The sequence below is a fragment of the Salvia splendens genome, chromosome 15, assembly GCF_004379255.2.
Source record: "Salvia splendens isolate huo1 chromosome 15, SspV2, whole genome shotgun sequence".
Taxonomy (NCBI): Eukaryota; Viridiplantae; Streptophyta; class Magnoliopsida; order Lamiales; family Lamiaceae; genus Salvia; species Salvia splendens.
In genome coordinates, this window is record NC_056046.1 from 14,524,703 (window position 1) to 14,542,006 (window position 17,304).

The following is a 17,304-nucleotide window of genomic DNA, read 5'->3' on the forward strand; positions in this document are numbered from 1 at the left end:
CTTGTTTAAGCTGAATTGTGGTCTTGTATCCTCTTTAGAAGCTTTGACGCACAATCGTTGGCTTGTATGTTCTAAAAAGGGGATCAGCCTTTGAAGAACGAGATACCTCAGTTTTATTTGTAAGAGACGACACTCACATAGACAGACACAACGCACGTAGAGACAAGAACAAGTAAAAAACAAAGAAAACACATAAGACTGACCGACCGGACTGTCTCTTACAAATGGAACTTTTTGAGGTTGGAAACGTACCATGTTCGGGGTACTTGTGCTCCCGACGCGTGAGTCAATTTGTAAGACCCTTTGCCGAGGACTTCTGACACCCGATATGGACCTTTCTATGTGGGTTCGAGTTCGCCCAGCTTTTCTGCTCGGCTTACTTCGTTGTTTCTCAAGACGAGATCTCCCACTTGAAATTGCAGCTTCTTCACCCTTTGGTTGTAATACCGGGCTACTTGCTCCTTGTACTTGGCTGCTTTTAGGCAGGCCAATTCTCTTCTTTCTTCGGCAAGATCTAGTTCGGCTCTCAGTCCGTCACCATTCATTTCTGAGGAGAAATTGAGTTCGGGGACTGGATATGCCGATCTCAACCGAATCACGGCTTCAGTGCCGTACACCATCGAGTTCGGCTCCGGTGTGACTTCGGTCATTTCGCCGGCCTCTGATTCCGGCTGCTGTGATTGCTATGCTCGATGGTGCCGAACTGATTGCTCGGCACTTTTAAGCGCAATCTGCGAACACACTTGCTCTTTTTCGATCACCTCGAATGACCGCTATCTCTCCTTTAGTGGAGAAGGTGTTCGGCGAGGATGCCTCTGATCGCTATGACCGGGCTTCTTTTTGTCTTCTCTAGATGAGCTGTCTAAAGACCGTTTTCGACGGTCTGCCTCATCGGCACGAGAAAACTTGTCCGCAATGTCCCACATCTCTTGAGCTGTTTGCGGACCGCACTCCACGAGCTTTCTGTAGAGAGCTCCGGGCAGGATTCCATTTTGGAATGCCGAAATGACAAGTAGATCATTGAGATTATCTACTTGTAGGCATTCCTTGTGGAATCTCGTCATAAAATCGCTGATCTTTTCGTCGCGACCTTGACGTATAGAAAGCAGCTGAGCCGAAGTGCTTCTGGCTTCCGCTTTCTGAAAGAACCTCCTGTGGAAAGCATCCATTAGATCTCGGTAGGATCTAATGCTGCCTTTGGGGAGGCTATCGAACCACCTTCTGGCGTTCCCGATAAGCAGTTCGGGAAACAGCTTGCACATGTGGACCTCGTTGAGACCCTGGTTCGCCATGTTATATTGATAGCGTCCCAAGAAATCATGAGGATCCACGAGTCCGTCATAGGTTATCGACGGAGTTCGGTAGTTCTGTGGTAGGGAAGTTCGGGTAATATCGTCCGAGAACGGAGTCCTCAATGCTCCGTACATGGCGAACCCGACATTTCTTCGGTATGGAGATGGAGTTCTCCTGTGATTCCGGTACCGAGGATTTTTTCTTCTGGAAGACATGATACTACTGCGGTAGTGACTGTCTCGTATGGAGGGAGAGGGAGAATCCGCCGTTTTCGCCTCCGGCTGCTTTTGGCTTCTCTGCAGGAAGGTTAAGAATTCCTCCTGCTTTTCAGCCAAAAACAGCTTGACAGCCTCGTTCAAATCGGGCTGCTGGGAAGACTCGGTGTGACGGCTTTTGGAGCGGCTTGTTCCTTCGCCATGAGAACTGGTGGTGGATTTATCCCTAGGCTGTTTTCCAGACCTATGGGATGGATTGGCTTCCTCCTGGTTCTCACGGGCAGGAATACGGGTATTCTGCGATCTGGTATGCATTTTTTGGGTTGAAAAAACGGTCAAAAATTCGCTTTATCACAAATTTGGTTCTCTGTTTCCCACAGACGGCGCCAGTGATGGATCCGCGAATTGTTGATGTTAGCAAAGGCTGGTAGAGAATGAAAATACAGACACAAAGAATTTACGTGGTTCGATTTACTGAAGTAAATCTACGTCCACGGGAAAAAGGGAGGGCAAGATTGTATTGCTTGATCTGCCAAATACAGCTTACAACACAGACTTGCTATATGATTGTTTCTCTAGAGAGATTCTAACCTCTTCTATCAGATCTAAGTTCTATTTATACATTGAACTAAGATCGTGGCTTACATCATCACTCTAGGTCGTGGAGGTCGTGTAGGTCATGGCCTAAGATCGTGGCCTGAGTTGACGCCACGTGGTAGTGGGTGTGTTGGAAGTTGTGGAAATCCTGCATGGGTCCACTAACTCCTTGTTCGGTCGAAAACTGAGACCGAACTGCTTTGGTTGCCGATCTGAGAGTAGAGCTTGATGCCGACCTGAGAGCAGAGCTTGATTGGTTGGCTTTTACCGAGCTGTAGGCTGAGGCCGAACTCTTTGGTAATGCCGAACTCCTCCGAACTCTTTGGTAATGCCGAACTCATACTCTTCCTTGGGCTTTGGGCTGATGGGCCGTCACTGCTGTTGGGCTTGTTTAGTTCGTACCCCATCAATAACATAATTATAAGACTCTCCTTTCTCCTTGCCTTATAATGCACGTTTGGTAGCACGAGGAAATGCAATAATTGTAAGTCTGATATTTTTTTCTTACTTGTCAATAAATATATGCACGATTTTCCCACACGTATAAAAACAAACTAGTGGGATAGTACTATTGATTAGCAATTTGAGAAGAAAAAAAAAACATATTTTAGAAAGTAAATATTGGATCTTAGGAGTATATCATTAGAATGCTTCTTTTAAGATATTTATTCGCGGTCTAGATTTTAAATATTCATGTCAAAATTTACATAAAATATTGATGTGAAATTGTATACTAGCTTTTTTATCCCCTTTTTGACTATTGTTAATGTTGTTGATTTTCCAGAATTATATTTGTTTGTATTATTTTACAAGTACAAGTATAAATTAAGGATGAAGATATAATTTTTTGAAATGGCCCATTTAATTTAATTTTTAATTCTTACTACATATTTTTGTTTTGAATCTATAATTTACAAGTAAAAGACTAATTTCCAGAAAATCATGAATGAACGCGTGACACATTCCTAAATTTTATTCTCGTAATCGATTATGCAAAGTTCGTGGTTAACAGCTGGATTAATTGAAGATTACAAATTTCTTCTTCTATCATTGAGTACTAGTACTATTATTTTCTTTCAAAAGCAAAATGTATCCTTCTTCGATTAGATCATCGATAGTTTGTCTGGTAGCCGACACTAGATATCATTTATAAGGTGTCTATTATTTTCTTTAATTTATTTTTATTATTTTATCCATCGCATTTAAGATAATAGTTCTATAATTTTTACTCCATCTCACTCAAATGACATAATTTTAAATTTGAAAAATTAATTTTTTAATATATTCTCTCTAACAAATTAAATAATGGAGTATCTCATAAAATAAATTAAAAAATGGTTCGTTTAGAAATATTATAGAGGGACTACTATTATTTTATTTTATTTTTTGAAATTCTCCTCAATTATTTAGCGGTGCTTTCAAAATGTGTGCCGAGAAAGACCCATGATTAATGGCGCAGGATTCGGCAAAAGTTTTAACTTTTGATTATTAAGTTCGCATGTTTGCGCATTTATCCCTTACAACTCATAATTCTTTATTTAAGAAATATGATATCACAAATAGAGATAAACAGAAAATTACAATTACAAGTATTCAACTGGATATTTGTGTATTCCCTCAAAAAAACAAATACGTATATTTTTTAATCCGAAAATGATAATGTGGAGGTATGTCCTTCAAGAATTTTAGGGTAAAGCGTGTGGAGCTTGTCCTATAATAAGGTGTGTCGGTGTTTGGTATTTATTCCATGAATTTTTTGTCTCATCTAACACCTATTAATCTATTATCAATTCGTTGCTAAACGAATATAAATCATAGATATACCAATTATATCTAATATTATAGTATCAAAATCGAGCAAAACATATAATTTTGTAAAGAAAAGAGAGAGAATTATTATATGATCAAAACATGTTCTCAAATGTATTTCCAATACTTGTGGCTTACTTGTGAAAAGTTGCCAAATACTATAACTCATAAGTTAGTTCTAACTTCTAAGATGACCGGTTCCTTGGGGGCTTTCAAAAATAAAAATTCAGACTTTCTTTATAAATAAGTATGCAATCTAAATTTTCTTTTTACCAAGTTAGAAAGAAAGAGATTCTAATATAGCCTTAATCTGACCCTAAAAAAAAAGAAAAAAATTAACCCACTCCACTTCACCCCAACAAAAAAATGGAAAAAAAAATTGGGTTGCAGCGTCAACGTTTCTAAAGTTGCCTTTGATGTGTCGTCTAACCTAATTATATAAGGAGTTGGTAATTTTATTAATGAATCAAATTAGACGAGTAAACTTCCTACAAACCCCATTTAATGTAATATGAAAAAATGTAAAACATCTTACCAACTTTTACTCCAAAAAATAAATACAGTAGTACTCCATGCAAATTCCAACCTTTCTAAGACTATATAAAACATATACTACTACTACTTTTTTAGGTGACAGAGAAATTGTTTAAATACTATTTGGATCATCAATAAATTGAGATTTTAGACTTATAAGATCATAACATAAAATATATAAATAAAACTCAGAGAAATATGATAAAGTGGATAAATTTTAAGATTTTGATTTCATTAACCATTTTGTAAATCTAATAAACATATTATATGTTTTCCCAACCAAGACAATCACTATAATGATCTAAAGCTCTTCTCTTGAATCTCGCATCAACGCGTTGATTATTCAATTATTGGTCAAATAACTGAAAGTATTAAAAACTAGAATAACTAAATTAAATTGACTTTTAAACATAATTTATAAATATTAAATACATAAATAAAAGTAAAAAACAATAAAATCTGAAGTGGACCAATTGTTTTTTCTAGATCTTCGGTAAATTCCTACTATGTTTATATTCTTAAAATTTAGAATTATGGTGGAATAATAGCATAATTATAGCTAGGTCATACATAGGCAATTTATCTTTGTACAATTCTTTCTGAATAAGATCAGAAATATTAATAATATTAGAATTTAAAAATATGAATTAGAATAATTCCGATACTAGTTATTGTGTAAATAAGAATTGAAACTTAGCTCATTTAATTTCAGTGTGCTTCGTTCATATCAGCCAAAAATTATAAGTAGTCATTTAAATACTATTGTAGGGACTATCGTATTTAAGAGTCAAATATTAAATATTTTGATGGTTTTATTTGTTGGGGGTAGTGTTTTAAAAACCGGATCGGACCAGCCGGTTGGATTGTAAACCGGTAAGTAATTCGGTCCGATTTACTATATTGAGCAGCCTTGAACCAGTGCAACCGGTTTAACGGTTGAACTGCGAACCCGAAACCAATTTTCATAAAAAATGCTTAAAACTTTGTTGTTAAGGAGGCTTGAACACAAGACCTTTTGTCAAATTAGTAATACCTTTACCACTCCATCGCAATACTTTGAATGTTATAACATGAACATTAACTTAATTTATATATTAAACGTGATAAATTTTTATTTACACTAACTTATAATCCAAATTTAATAAATAATTATTAATTACATTATATGCAACTATATTTATCATTCACTAAATTTTATTATTATTTATATATAATCAATTATACATAAGGTTTAATATTTTTATATATTATTAATTGCATTTTGTTACTATATGTTATATTATTGCTTCAAATAAAACATATTTTGAAAAAAATAAACTTTATTTGTTTTTATCATAAAATATCAACAAAATTTTAGTATATTTAAAATATACTTTATTATGAAAAATATTAGTATAAATTTAATATTCATTATATTTTACTGTTCTTTATATAATATATTTATATATAAGTATACATAATGTTTAATTAGTTTTAGTGATAAATTATTAATTACATTTATCATTCATTATTTAATATATATTTAATCATATATGTTTATAATAATATTCTGGTTCGAACATTGAACCGGTTGAACCAATGAACCAGTTACTTCACCGATTTACTTACCCGTCCGGTTTTTAAAACATTTTGGTGCGATGCTAATGTCCATATTCTCAAAATACTTATTAGATTTAGCTTCACGTATAATCATAATCATTATCTTTAATGAAATGCTAATAGTTACGCCACTAATCCCACTACTCCCCGTTTATCGCCTCTGCTTCAACTTCTTCTATGCTCATTATTCAAAGCAAAATTAACGCAAATTAAATAAAACACACACACACACACACACACACAAACACAACCGCCAGATTTTTGCAGTCATTTTGCTCAAGAAAACAGAGCAAGACATTCCAGAGCTTCTCTGTCGAACTCCAACGCATTGGTGTTTGTAGTAAAATCGCAGTCTTTCATTCTATTCATCTCCCCTCTCTCTCTCATTGAAACGAATCCTGTCTTTGAATCAAAGTCTTGCTCGTTTACGAACTTCACTTTCTCATTCGCCGCTGTCATTGCTGTTACTGATTTTGATTCCTGATTTGGCTCTGCAGCTCGCATTCTTCTCTTTCATTTTTCTTTTTCCTCCGCTTGGAATAAAGATAGAATCTTGGTTTCTTATTGTGTTCTTTTCTTTTAATTCTTTATATTCTTTGTTGATACTCTTTAAATTCTTTGTTGGGACTCCTTAAATTCATTGTTGATACAACAGTTGAACACCCACATTTGAGCTGGATTTTGAACAACCTTGCTCCATATTCCTTTTTGGGTTTTCTTTCACTCTGTTTTTGTCGATTGGCTCTTCAAGAACATTAGTGTGTATATGATCCAGCTTGAAAGATGAGATGGTTTACTTCATTTGGAGTTGTTGTTTTGTTGAGTTTAGGACTCTTTCTGGCAGACGGTGCCGCATTCCCCCAAAATGAAGGTAATATATTTGTTCAATTAGACCCACACATCATGATTCTTGGTTGATTTGCTATGTATAGTACACCATTGACTGGTAGTTATTTGATAACTGTTTGTTTTTCTTGAAGAAATGTAGGATATTTGTTTGATTTTGTGATAGTGGATCTTGGGTTATAGTTGTTCATAGATAAGTACTTATAATGTATTTGTGAGACTGTGGTTACAGACTTACAGCTGAGCTGAATAATGTAGTGAAGTTTTTATTATGTGTTGGTTTTGTCTTACGTTAGACTTGTGGGTTATGTTCAGTGGAAGCTTTGAAATCCTTCAAGAGAGAGATTTTGGAGGATCCAACACATGTGTTGTCGAATTGGAATTTTCTTGACTCCGATCCTTGTGGTTGGCCTTTCATTGCTTGTTCCATCGGTGGCGATCATATAATAAAGCTGTAAGATTTTCTGCCAGTATTAATTAGTGAAAGAGCAAAAGATTCTGCACAATGTTGGTTTAAAATAATTTGTGGGAAAGCTGTAAGTGCACAGCATAACTTGCCATTTATGATGCTACCTGGTTTTGCAGTAATGTGTCTGGAAAGTCTTTGAAGGGGTTTATTACACCAGACTTGTACCAGCTCTCGGATTTGCAAGAACTGTAAGCTCTTGTCTTCCCAAATGTACGAGATTAGCTATTGTAGCTCGATATATGTAGCTGATAGTATGTATGTGGTGCATGAGCAGAATTTTGCACGGAAACTTGTTGATTGGTGCAATTCCTAAGGAAATAGGCCTGCTGAAAAACCTCAAGGTTTTGGACTTGGGTTCGAATCAGCTAACAGGAGCAATTCCCCACGAAATTGGGAACTTAAGCAGCATTGTGAAAATGTTAGTGAAATATGGCTGAGGACATCAGTGTATTTGTGGTATCCTTCCTCTGTTGCTTGGCCGTTACCTTTCCTCTTAGCATTTGGCTGTCTTCTGTTTTTACAGAAATCTTCAATCCAATGGGTTGACGGGGAAGTTACTTCCTGAACTTGGGAACTTGGAACAACTTGAGGAGCTTCGACTGGATAGGAATAAGCTTGGGGGCATTCTGCCTGATAATGGTTCAGATTCTTCCTCGGATACACATGGAGTGTAAGACTAAAGTTCTTTTATGTGTTTGTCTCACGAACTTCGTATTAACATATTAACTTTAAATATGGTTGACCTCTAGGGTTTTATCATCGTGCAATTTCTTCTTTAAAGTTACTCTAGTAACTCATTTCCTTGGTTAGAAAATGATGCCATAACCAGTAACTTATGTCCCAGTTTAGTAGTTTGGGCTGGGTTGAAGTCTTTTATAATTTGTTTACTATAGTTATTTCAATAGCATTCCATCAGAGAATATGTTGCATCGAAACATATACTGGATGACTAATTCACCTAAACTTTACCTAACTTGTCTCTGGATGTTGTTCCTTGATACAATTATTAGGTATGCTTCAGATAGCCAGCTCAAAGTGTTTTGTCGATCCTCCAAACTAAAAGTAGCTGATTTCTCATTCAATTTTTTGGTTGGAACCATACCTCAGTGCTTGGGATATCTTCCCAGGTATATTAGCTCCTTTGTTGCATTTCTCTTCATCTATTTTATTAACTCTTTACTTTTTCCATAATGTACTTAAAAATATGATTTTATTATTATAGGACAAGTTTTCAGGGAAATTGCCTTCAAGACAAAGACGTGAAGCAACGATCTGCGGCACTATGTGGTAGGCAATCCAGATTTATGCCTAGCTTTAGTTACGTATTTTGTTTGACTTGGTTAAATCCTGCAAAGAAATTATGAAAATTTCGAATTAGTTTGGATCTAACACTGTTGTGTAATGACACTAGAATTGACAATATTTCTTCCGCAGGTAGTATGCAACCTGCTAAAGGCCATTCAGTTAACCCGAAGCACCTGCCTACTGCAGAGGTAGCGAAGGGTCGAACTAATGCATCGAAACCTTTGTGGCTCTTGGCTCTTGAAATTGGGACTGGAACTATTGTAGGCATTCTCTTTGTCATTGCACTTTTCACTGCCTCCCAGAAGTGGAAGAGAAGACATTCAGTCATGATCCCGTGGAAGAAGTCTTCGAGTGCTAAGGACGACGACTTTTCAATTTATATAGGTTGGTGTCTGCGAACATTACTTACAGCAATTGAATTTTTAATTCCCTCAGTGACCAATATTTTGCTTAGGACAAATCCTCTTTATCGACTGTTGAGTTTCTAATAACGAGAGGCTTATGCAGATTCTGAAGTACCAAAGGATGTAGTAAGGTACAGGAGACAGGAACTCGAAATAGCCTGTGAAGATTTCAGCAACATCATTGGCTCGTCTCCGGATAGCTTAGTATATAAAGGGACCATGAAAGGTGGACCAGAGATTGCCGTAATATCTCTTTGCATTAAAGAAGAACAGTGGTCAAGCTACATTGAGCTTTATTTTCAGAAAGAGGTTCTTTTTCTAAGTTTCTATCTTTTTTTTAAAGTAAATTTGCTTGATTCAAACATGCTTTAAGAAAAATGTTACATAATTCAGGTGGCCGGTTTGGCAAGATTGAACCATGAGAATGTGGGAAAATTGCTCGGCTATTGCACGGAAAGCAAGCCATTTACAAGGATGCTGGTTTTTGATTATGCCTCGAATGGAACACTCTTTGAGCACCTTCATTGTATGTAATTTTCTTTTGTCTTTTTTAGACTTGGATCTTCATCATGGTATAGTTACAACAGCTGAAGATGTATACTTTTTGATTAAGTGTAGATGGAGAAGCATGCCAATTCTCGTGGACTCGGCGCATGAGGATTCTTATTGGGATTGCCCGGGGTTTAAAGTATCTTCACTCCGAACTTGACCCGCCATTTACAATATCTGATCTGAATTCGAGTTCCATTTATCTGACTGATGAGTTTTCTCCCAAGGTAAGGCAAGATAACTTGTTAATCAGTCCCATGATAAGGCACAACGTTCTTAGTAGATACCCCCATCTTTTTCTGCAGCTCGTCGACTTTGAGTGCTGGAAGACAGTTCTTTCGAGATCAGAGAAAAGCTCAGGCACCATTAGCAACGAGGGTGCAGCTTGTATTCTCCCAAAGAATATGGAAGGACGCCATCTCGATATCCAGGGAAACATATATGCATTTGGGATTCTACTGCTTGAAATCGTCAGCGGGAGACCTCCATACTGCGAAGATAAAGGGTGCTTGGTGGATTGGGTAGGCCTCTCTCAACTCATCTCACTGAAAATTCACCATCTCAACTTGTTTTAATTGCGTTGTAATTGCAGGCCAAGGAATATCTGGATTTGCCTGAAGTGATTTCGTATGTGGTGGATCCCGAGCTGAAGCATTTCAGATACGAGGATCTGAAAGTGGTGTGCGACGTTGTGAGCCTATGCATCAGTCCCAGCACAAGCACGAGAACGTCGATGGTGGAGCTGTGCACCATGTTGGAGAGTGGCATAGACACATCTGTACCTGCAGAGATGAAGGCGTCGTCTCTGGCTTGGGCTGAGCTCGCGCTTTCTTCATAGCGAGTCTTGGCTTATGCTGTAAATCTAAATTATATAATGCACCTTTGGCAGGTTGCTGCAAATCTCTTTGAGGTGCCTGAGTTGTTGTAAATGCTTCATGATTCTTTGTTATTGGAGATAGTTAGGTAGGTCCAAAATTTTGCTTCAGCTGTCGACTCTTTTTGGTGTTGTGTGATTTTTGGCTGAGATGTTATTGGTGGTTGTATTGAGCCTTTGGCATCCTGACTCTCTGAATCATTATAAGAGAGACTCTGCATTTTTTGTGCAGATTGAAACATTTTGCTGAATTTTAGAAATCTCATACAGTTACGTTATGATGTACTACTCCATATATAAACACCTTGGTGCCTCTATTCCTTTTATGTACATGTTTCATTTATAGTTTATCATATTTTTTCAATCTGAAATGTTTTATGTATTTCTATTATTTTAAGAATATTAATTAGGATTCACTAATCCAATTAAACTTTATAATTATACTCCATCAGTCTCACAAGAGCATGCACTCTTTCCTTTTTATTATGTCCCACAAGAATATGCACTTTCTAATTTTGAAAAGTCTTTTCACTCTAATGAGATTCTAATGAGATCGAGACTCATTATCCACTAACAATACTTTAATTATTTTTTTATCTACTTCTCTCTTACTACCAATTTTACATTAAAACTCGTGCCAAATCCAAAGTGTATATTCTTTGGGGATGGAGGGAATATGTTTTTTTTTAATTGTTATGAATATTAGTTAGGGTTCGCCATGTGGTAGTAATACTTTTTATTTGTAACAAATCTTTATAAATTGTGAAATTAACGACGGGACACCCAAACTTGTGGAATAAGTATGTTATATGGTGGCACAAAAAAAGCAAATAGTACTAATATAAGGATAGTAATGGCATCGATTCGATGATACACAAATTCGCTCAAATACCGTCTGTTTATCTTAGGCCATAATAAAGCAAGCTCAGCTGTTGTTTTTATGAGTTTAATCTAATGTGATTTTAGCAAAAAGACTATCAATCATGATAACCATGGTTAGAAAAATTGGGGCCAAGAAATAAAAATTGATTACCAGTAACACTTGTAGTGCTAGAAATGTACTTTACTCGGTCCTAAAAAATAATTCATTTTGGTCATTTTTGTTCGTCCCATAAATTTAATTTACATGTACTTTTAAGGCTTTTTGCCATGCATTAGACTACTTTAACTACTTGTTCTCTATGTCTATTATATGGTCCCAGGGGCGGCGGATCCACATAGACTTATAGTGGGGCAATTGCCCCTGCTCAAAAATTTACTTCTATACTTATTTTTTCTTCAATTTTGAATATTTTTTTGAGATTCTTCTTAAATGCCCCCTTCTCAATTATTCAATTATTTGCTTATGTATATTTTTGCCCCTCTTGAGTTTAATTCCTAACTCCGCCCCTGTATGGTCCTATTGATATTTTCCGATGTTAGACCACGTCAAATTTTCTATCCTACTTTTAATATCTCACTCTATTTTTCTAATTGTTAATAATTTTTTCTTTTATTTTTATTTTTAATATCACTTCGAACGTTGATATATAATGCTATATATTCCAAACCCATGATTCAAAACCTTAAACCAAGGGAAATGATACACAATCAGGCTGAAAAATGATACTCCCCTGTACCGTTAAATTTTATACTATAATACACAAATATTTTGATATTTGCACAAAGTGAAGCACGATACTTTGTCGGTAGTGCTCGTGCACGACGGTACTTGGCCCTATCTTGTGCTTAATAGGCTAGTATATAGTACTACTCTGTTTTAATTTTTTTGATCATTTGTAGTTTTAGTCTAGGCTACCAGTTCAGAGCCTAGCACAAGTCCTACATAAATCTGAAGCCAGCAAATATGTAATAGCATAAATTCAATTTGATTGCATATGGAGTAGTAAGTGATGAGTGATGACAAATTCACATGGGTTATTAATAGATAGTTGAGACAACCCACGTCTCTAAAATTTGTATTGGGTAAGACTCATCGACCTATAGCTTAGTTTGTTGCATTGAATTGACATGATTAACATTGGATATTAATTTCTCATCGATTGCGGGCCCCTAAAGCTTTGAACTAGATAGAAACACCCAACAATATATCATTGCTTTTAGCCTTTTAGCAAGTCCTGACAATTCCGAATATTTATCAAAATTAGCTAAATAATAGTAGTAGTAATAATGAATGCACCATAAATTAAGTAAGGATGAGTGGGGCTGCAAGGGAAGTGGGTGGTCACTTCACCAACATACAAAACATTCATGTCTACTATTATTGCTTCTTCACTACAAAACTAATCCCAAGTTCCTCTTTAATTGTTTCAACACCAAGGTAATGATGAAATATATAGCGAATAATTACAAACATTGAACTAATTAAATTATAAACAATCAATTAAAAGTGATACATTGACATATGTTTGCCACAAACCAGAATACCAGATCATTCTAAAATAGGAACTATGATGAATTTATTATGAAAAATGATGAAATAAAAAAAAAATGGAATTTTCACCTTTAAATTCATGGCCACCAATTCATTCAATGAAGCGATGAATCTAACGTAGATCTTCATGATCCAAATAGTGAAAAATTTTCATAGACTAAGTTTTAGAATGAATATTTATCTTATATAAGGTCAAAAAAATAAAAAAAATATAGTGTGAGTTTAGTTTGACAAAATAGTGAAACAAACATGCATGAGTTTTAGTCATGCAAAAATCGGAGAAAATGTAACCTATAATACTTAGTGCATGAATAGGTATAATTGCCATGGATCTATAATCATGTGGAATTATATATATTTATATTGCATGAATCTTTGTAGTAAGGGTAGGAAATCCTTGTCTGTGTACATAGAATCAATCAAGTAGAGTAAAATAGAAAAAAGGGATGATGGTGAAGTATGAGCTTATCTATCACCACTTTTGGTTGTCAAGTTGAGATCAAAACGTGTATTTGTCAGAGATTTCATCTGTAACCAACATGCTTAAGGCTGCTCTTTCTTCTTTGCTTTTTCTTTACTCTTAAAGGAATTTATACCATGTTACTCATTCCATAAACTTCACTTAATACTGTATAAGAATGAATATAATAAGGAGCACTTATAGTATTGTTAGGTTTTGACTTATGATCCCAATAATAGCACCATTTTTGCATCACATCTTTTAGTAACAGAGAGGGGGGAAGGGGCCGGACCACAAGGCGAGAGGTCCGGTCCAGCACTTTGCTGGTGAATCGAGGCACACCAGTAAGGGCAGTCTCGCACTACGCACAAAGGGGCGGTCTCACATATTTAATCCATCTTACTTTGTTATATTGTCATCTGTCTACTTTATTCTTTTTTTATCTATCTATTTTTAATTATTTTCTTCTCATTTAATTCACTACTATTTTCTTTTCTCGTGTTTTTTGCAATTGGGTTATTAGATCTTTAATTACAAATTAAGCCATCAAGCCTTGCATTTATCATCATTTGAGTTTCCAAATGATTTTGTAGTTTATGTTCAGTCTTTGTTACTAAAATGAATGAACCGTACAAAGATAGTAGGATTATGTTTAATCAATTGGAGTCTAAAACCCGTTGCAAACATAGCTCCGTCCATAAAATAATGTCTATTTTGCAATTTTGGGATATCCGTGATTTAATGTCTCATTTGCTTTTTTCCATTTTAGGTAAGGGAACTCATTATTCACCTAACCCATTGCACTTACGTTCTATTATAAAACTAATATATAAAAGTGAGATTATTCTTTCCTAACTCATTTTCTCATTTTTCTTCACAAAGTCAAACAATTTTTTAAAACTCGTGACGAGTCAAAATCGGACTATAAATGGCGAATGGGAGGAGTATTCCCTATTTTTTTATTTCTATAATAATGCGAAGTTGTTGATTGTGTCCAATATTAGAACTCACATAAAAAAGATTTAGATTAAATTATACTACAAAATCGGACTATAAATTCATTATTGACGAATTTTTTGTGCGGCCGACTTTAATGATGGTTATTACTAATAATAATTTATTACTCGCAATTGTAGTTTAAAATAGGCTACCACTATATTTATTAAAAATAATTAAACTCCAATTGTCAAGTATAATAGCGCGACCGTATGTTGATTATTGGCAGCCGGGGTTGGCTAAGTACAAAAGAGCATCCACTACGTTGTCCCCCACTGTCCCTTAAACTACTATTTGAGGGCCCTACCGTACTTTTTTTACTCTATCCCTAAACTAAGGGACGGAACCTGCAACGCTCCGTCCCTTAACCGTCTCTTAAACCGTCCTTTAAATTACTATTCATTCAATTTCATTTTTTATTTTTATTTCCAACTCAATTCAATTTAAAAACACTGCATTAAAAAACACCCAACATAAAATAAAAGTACAACTAAAAAGTTAATAAAATAAAAAAAACACACAATTAAAATCCTAAAAAATTAAACGTTGCATAATTTAAAATACAAATTTAAAGAAAATAAAAAAACTACTCCGCCGGCGAATCATCCTTCGAAGGCGGTCGAGGTGGAGGGGGAGTCCGAAGGCCAAGTTGTGCTGCCATATGCACAATTCTGTTCCACCAGGCCGCGTATTTGGAGGGAGAGAAGCGGGAAGTGTCGGCCATTGTGGCGGTCATGTACACCGCCATAAGGGTGTCCGAGCCTCCCCCGAGCCCGATCGCGCCTGGCTTGATTCGCCTCGGCCCTTCCTCGCTCCAGCCGCCTTCGCCGCCTTGCGGCAGACGGCGCCCACGGCTGGATCCCCAGTCATCGCCGGCCGTACCCGCAAACTCCTGCGGTGCACCCTCTTGTCCGCCGCTGCCCTCACCAGTGTCACCAGACGAGTATTGGCCACTCGCCGTGTGCTTCGTGCGCTTTGAGGTTGAGCCCGAGCTGGAGCGGACACCACCGGCCCACCTTTCCTCGTCCTTGACAGCCTGCAAAACATTAACATATTTGAATTGTTTGCCGGTGTCCTGGTTGTAGATGCGCAAAGCCGCGCTCAGAATGTCGGCACCCGTGGCGCCGCTTTGGTAGTGCGCCGCTTCGGTCAAGTAGATGCCGCATAATTTTTTGACATGTCTGTCGACTCGGTCAAAGTGAGAACGGAGCTTTTAAATGTGCGCTTGCGGGAGCCTTTCGGCTTGATCTGGTGGTAGAGCTCGCAGACCTTTTCCCAGAAATGCTTCCGAGGTTGTTGATTCCCGACGATGGGATCGTACGAGACGGTAACCCAGGCGTTGTACACCGCCAGCGTTTCGAAGTTGTTGTACGGATGCCGGCCTAGATCCTCTTCCTCTTCTTCCTCCTCCTCGTCGCCCGCCTGGGGTTCCAATCTGGAGCTTCCACCGCCTCGGCCTACTCCCGGCGTGGGATCAACGGGAAAATCCTCCCGAATCTGGGATAATCCCTGCGAATACCGCGGGGCAGAGGGACAAACATATGCATCAACGTCAAAATTGGTTGGTTGGTACCCCCGGCGTCGTCGAACCATGGGTACCCGGCGTCGACGAACAGGAACCACCGAGTGTGTTGATCATGGTCTCTCAATCGCCGAACGCGTTGAGATCCCACCCGCCGGAGCCTCCACCGCCGGAGTTGCCGTCGCGGGACATCTTGTGATGAGTTGTTAGATGAAAATTGGAGATGAAATTGAGATGATTTAGGAATAATAGATGTGTAGTTGTGTGTGAAATGAGGATGAATTAGGAGTATTATAGAGTAAAAATATTAATGAAAAAAGAAAAAACGGTAATAAATAAACGGTAATATTACTGTTCGAAATTTTTTTATTTTTAAAAAAAAAACTGATTTTTTTTTAAAAAAGATTTATTTCGTCAGCACGTGACGACGCCCGCGGGCCGGCCAGTGGGCGTCACGCACGACGCAGGGGCGCGCTACGTAGCCAGGGCGCGTGGCGAGACAGCTCGTCGCTTGTCTCGCAGGCACGGGACGCGCTGGCGACGGGCGCGGGACGAAACGGCTCCTCGCAACGCGTCGCGCATCAGATCCATCTCTCCGCGACGGAACGCGCGACGGCCACTCGCCTCGTAGTGGATGCTCTAAAATACAAAAGCTAGTCTTATAACTCCCCTTAACTACTGAACTTTTTTTATTAGAAGTTAATTTTATACAAAAGTTTACTACACTTACTAGTAACTAAGAGCATCTCCAGTGGGCGGACATCCCACTCGGACATCCACTAGGACATCCCAAAAACACCTCCTGCCACGTCACTAGGACATCCCACCCCACTGCCACATCACTAGGACATCCCCTGCATATCCGCCCTTCCCATCGCCCTTCCCACTAGGACATCCCGCAATTAAAAAAATCACAATAATTTAATTTGTAGAAATGAAATTTGTAGTAAAAGAAGAGAGAAACTTGTTAACACAAGTGGTGCAAATGAAATGAAGTTCAACGAGCCGTATATATAGAATTAAAAAAAAAAAAAAATCAAATATCGGACGTCCGACCGGGACGTCCGACCTTCGCCACAGTGGCGCCCGTCCACCCGCCCGTCCCCGGGACGTCCGTATCCGACCTCCGACCTCCCAACGGCGGACGTCCCGTCGCCCTTCCCGTTGTCCGACCGGACGTCCTACCGGAGGGGCGCCATAGGAGATGCTCTAAGATTAAATTATTTGATTTGTTGGTGTCTATTGTGAATTTGTGATTGTGCTTAATAAATACCTCCCCCAGTGAGACGGCGACACGTATCTAAACCACAAAAGGCTGTGGTAGAGTCTGCCGCAGCGAATCAGAACCCAAATTCAAAAAATTTGCCTTTTCCCTCCCCATAATAAAATATCCATCCG

The 17,304-nt window shown here is 37.7% G+C and overlaps 1 protein-coding gene across 1 annotated transcript; it reads left to right on the top strand.

Annotated features, from left to right (window-relative positions):
* Positions 1 to 6,183: 6,183 nt before the first annotated feature.
* LOC121769013 (probable LRR receptor-like serine/threonine-protein kinase At1g63430) lies at positions 6,184 to 10,735 on the top strand. The gene is made up of 13 exons (XM_042165652.1): positions 6,184 to 6,918; positions 7,209 to 7,347; positions 7,479 to 7,550; positions 7,637 to 7,780; positions 7,886 to 8,032; positions 8,373 to 8,489; positions 8,585 to 8,649; positions 8,797 to 9,051; positions 9,175 to 9,380; positions 9,465 to 9,597; positions 9,690 to 9,847; positions 9,926 to 10,141; positions 10,213 to 10,735. Exons 1-13 carry the CDS (start codon positions 6,831 to 6,833, stop codon positions 10,456 to 10,458), a joined length of 1,986 nt encoding a protein of 661 aa, XP_042021586.1. The 5' UTR covers positions 6,184 to 6,830; the 3' UTR covers positions 10,459 to 10,735.
* The last annotated feature ends 6,569 nt before the right edge of the window (positions 10,736 to 17,304 follow it).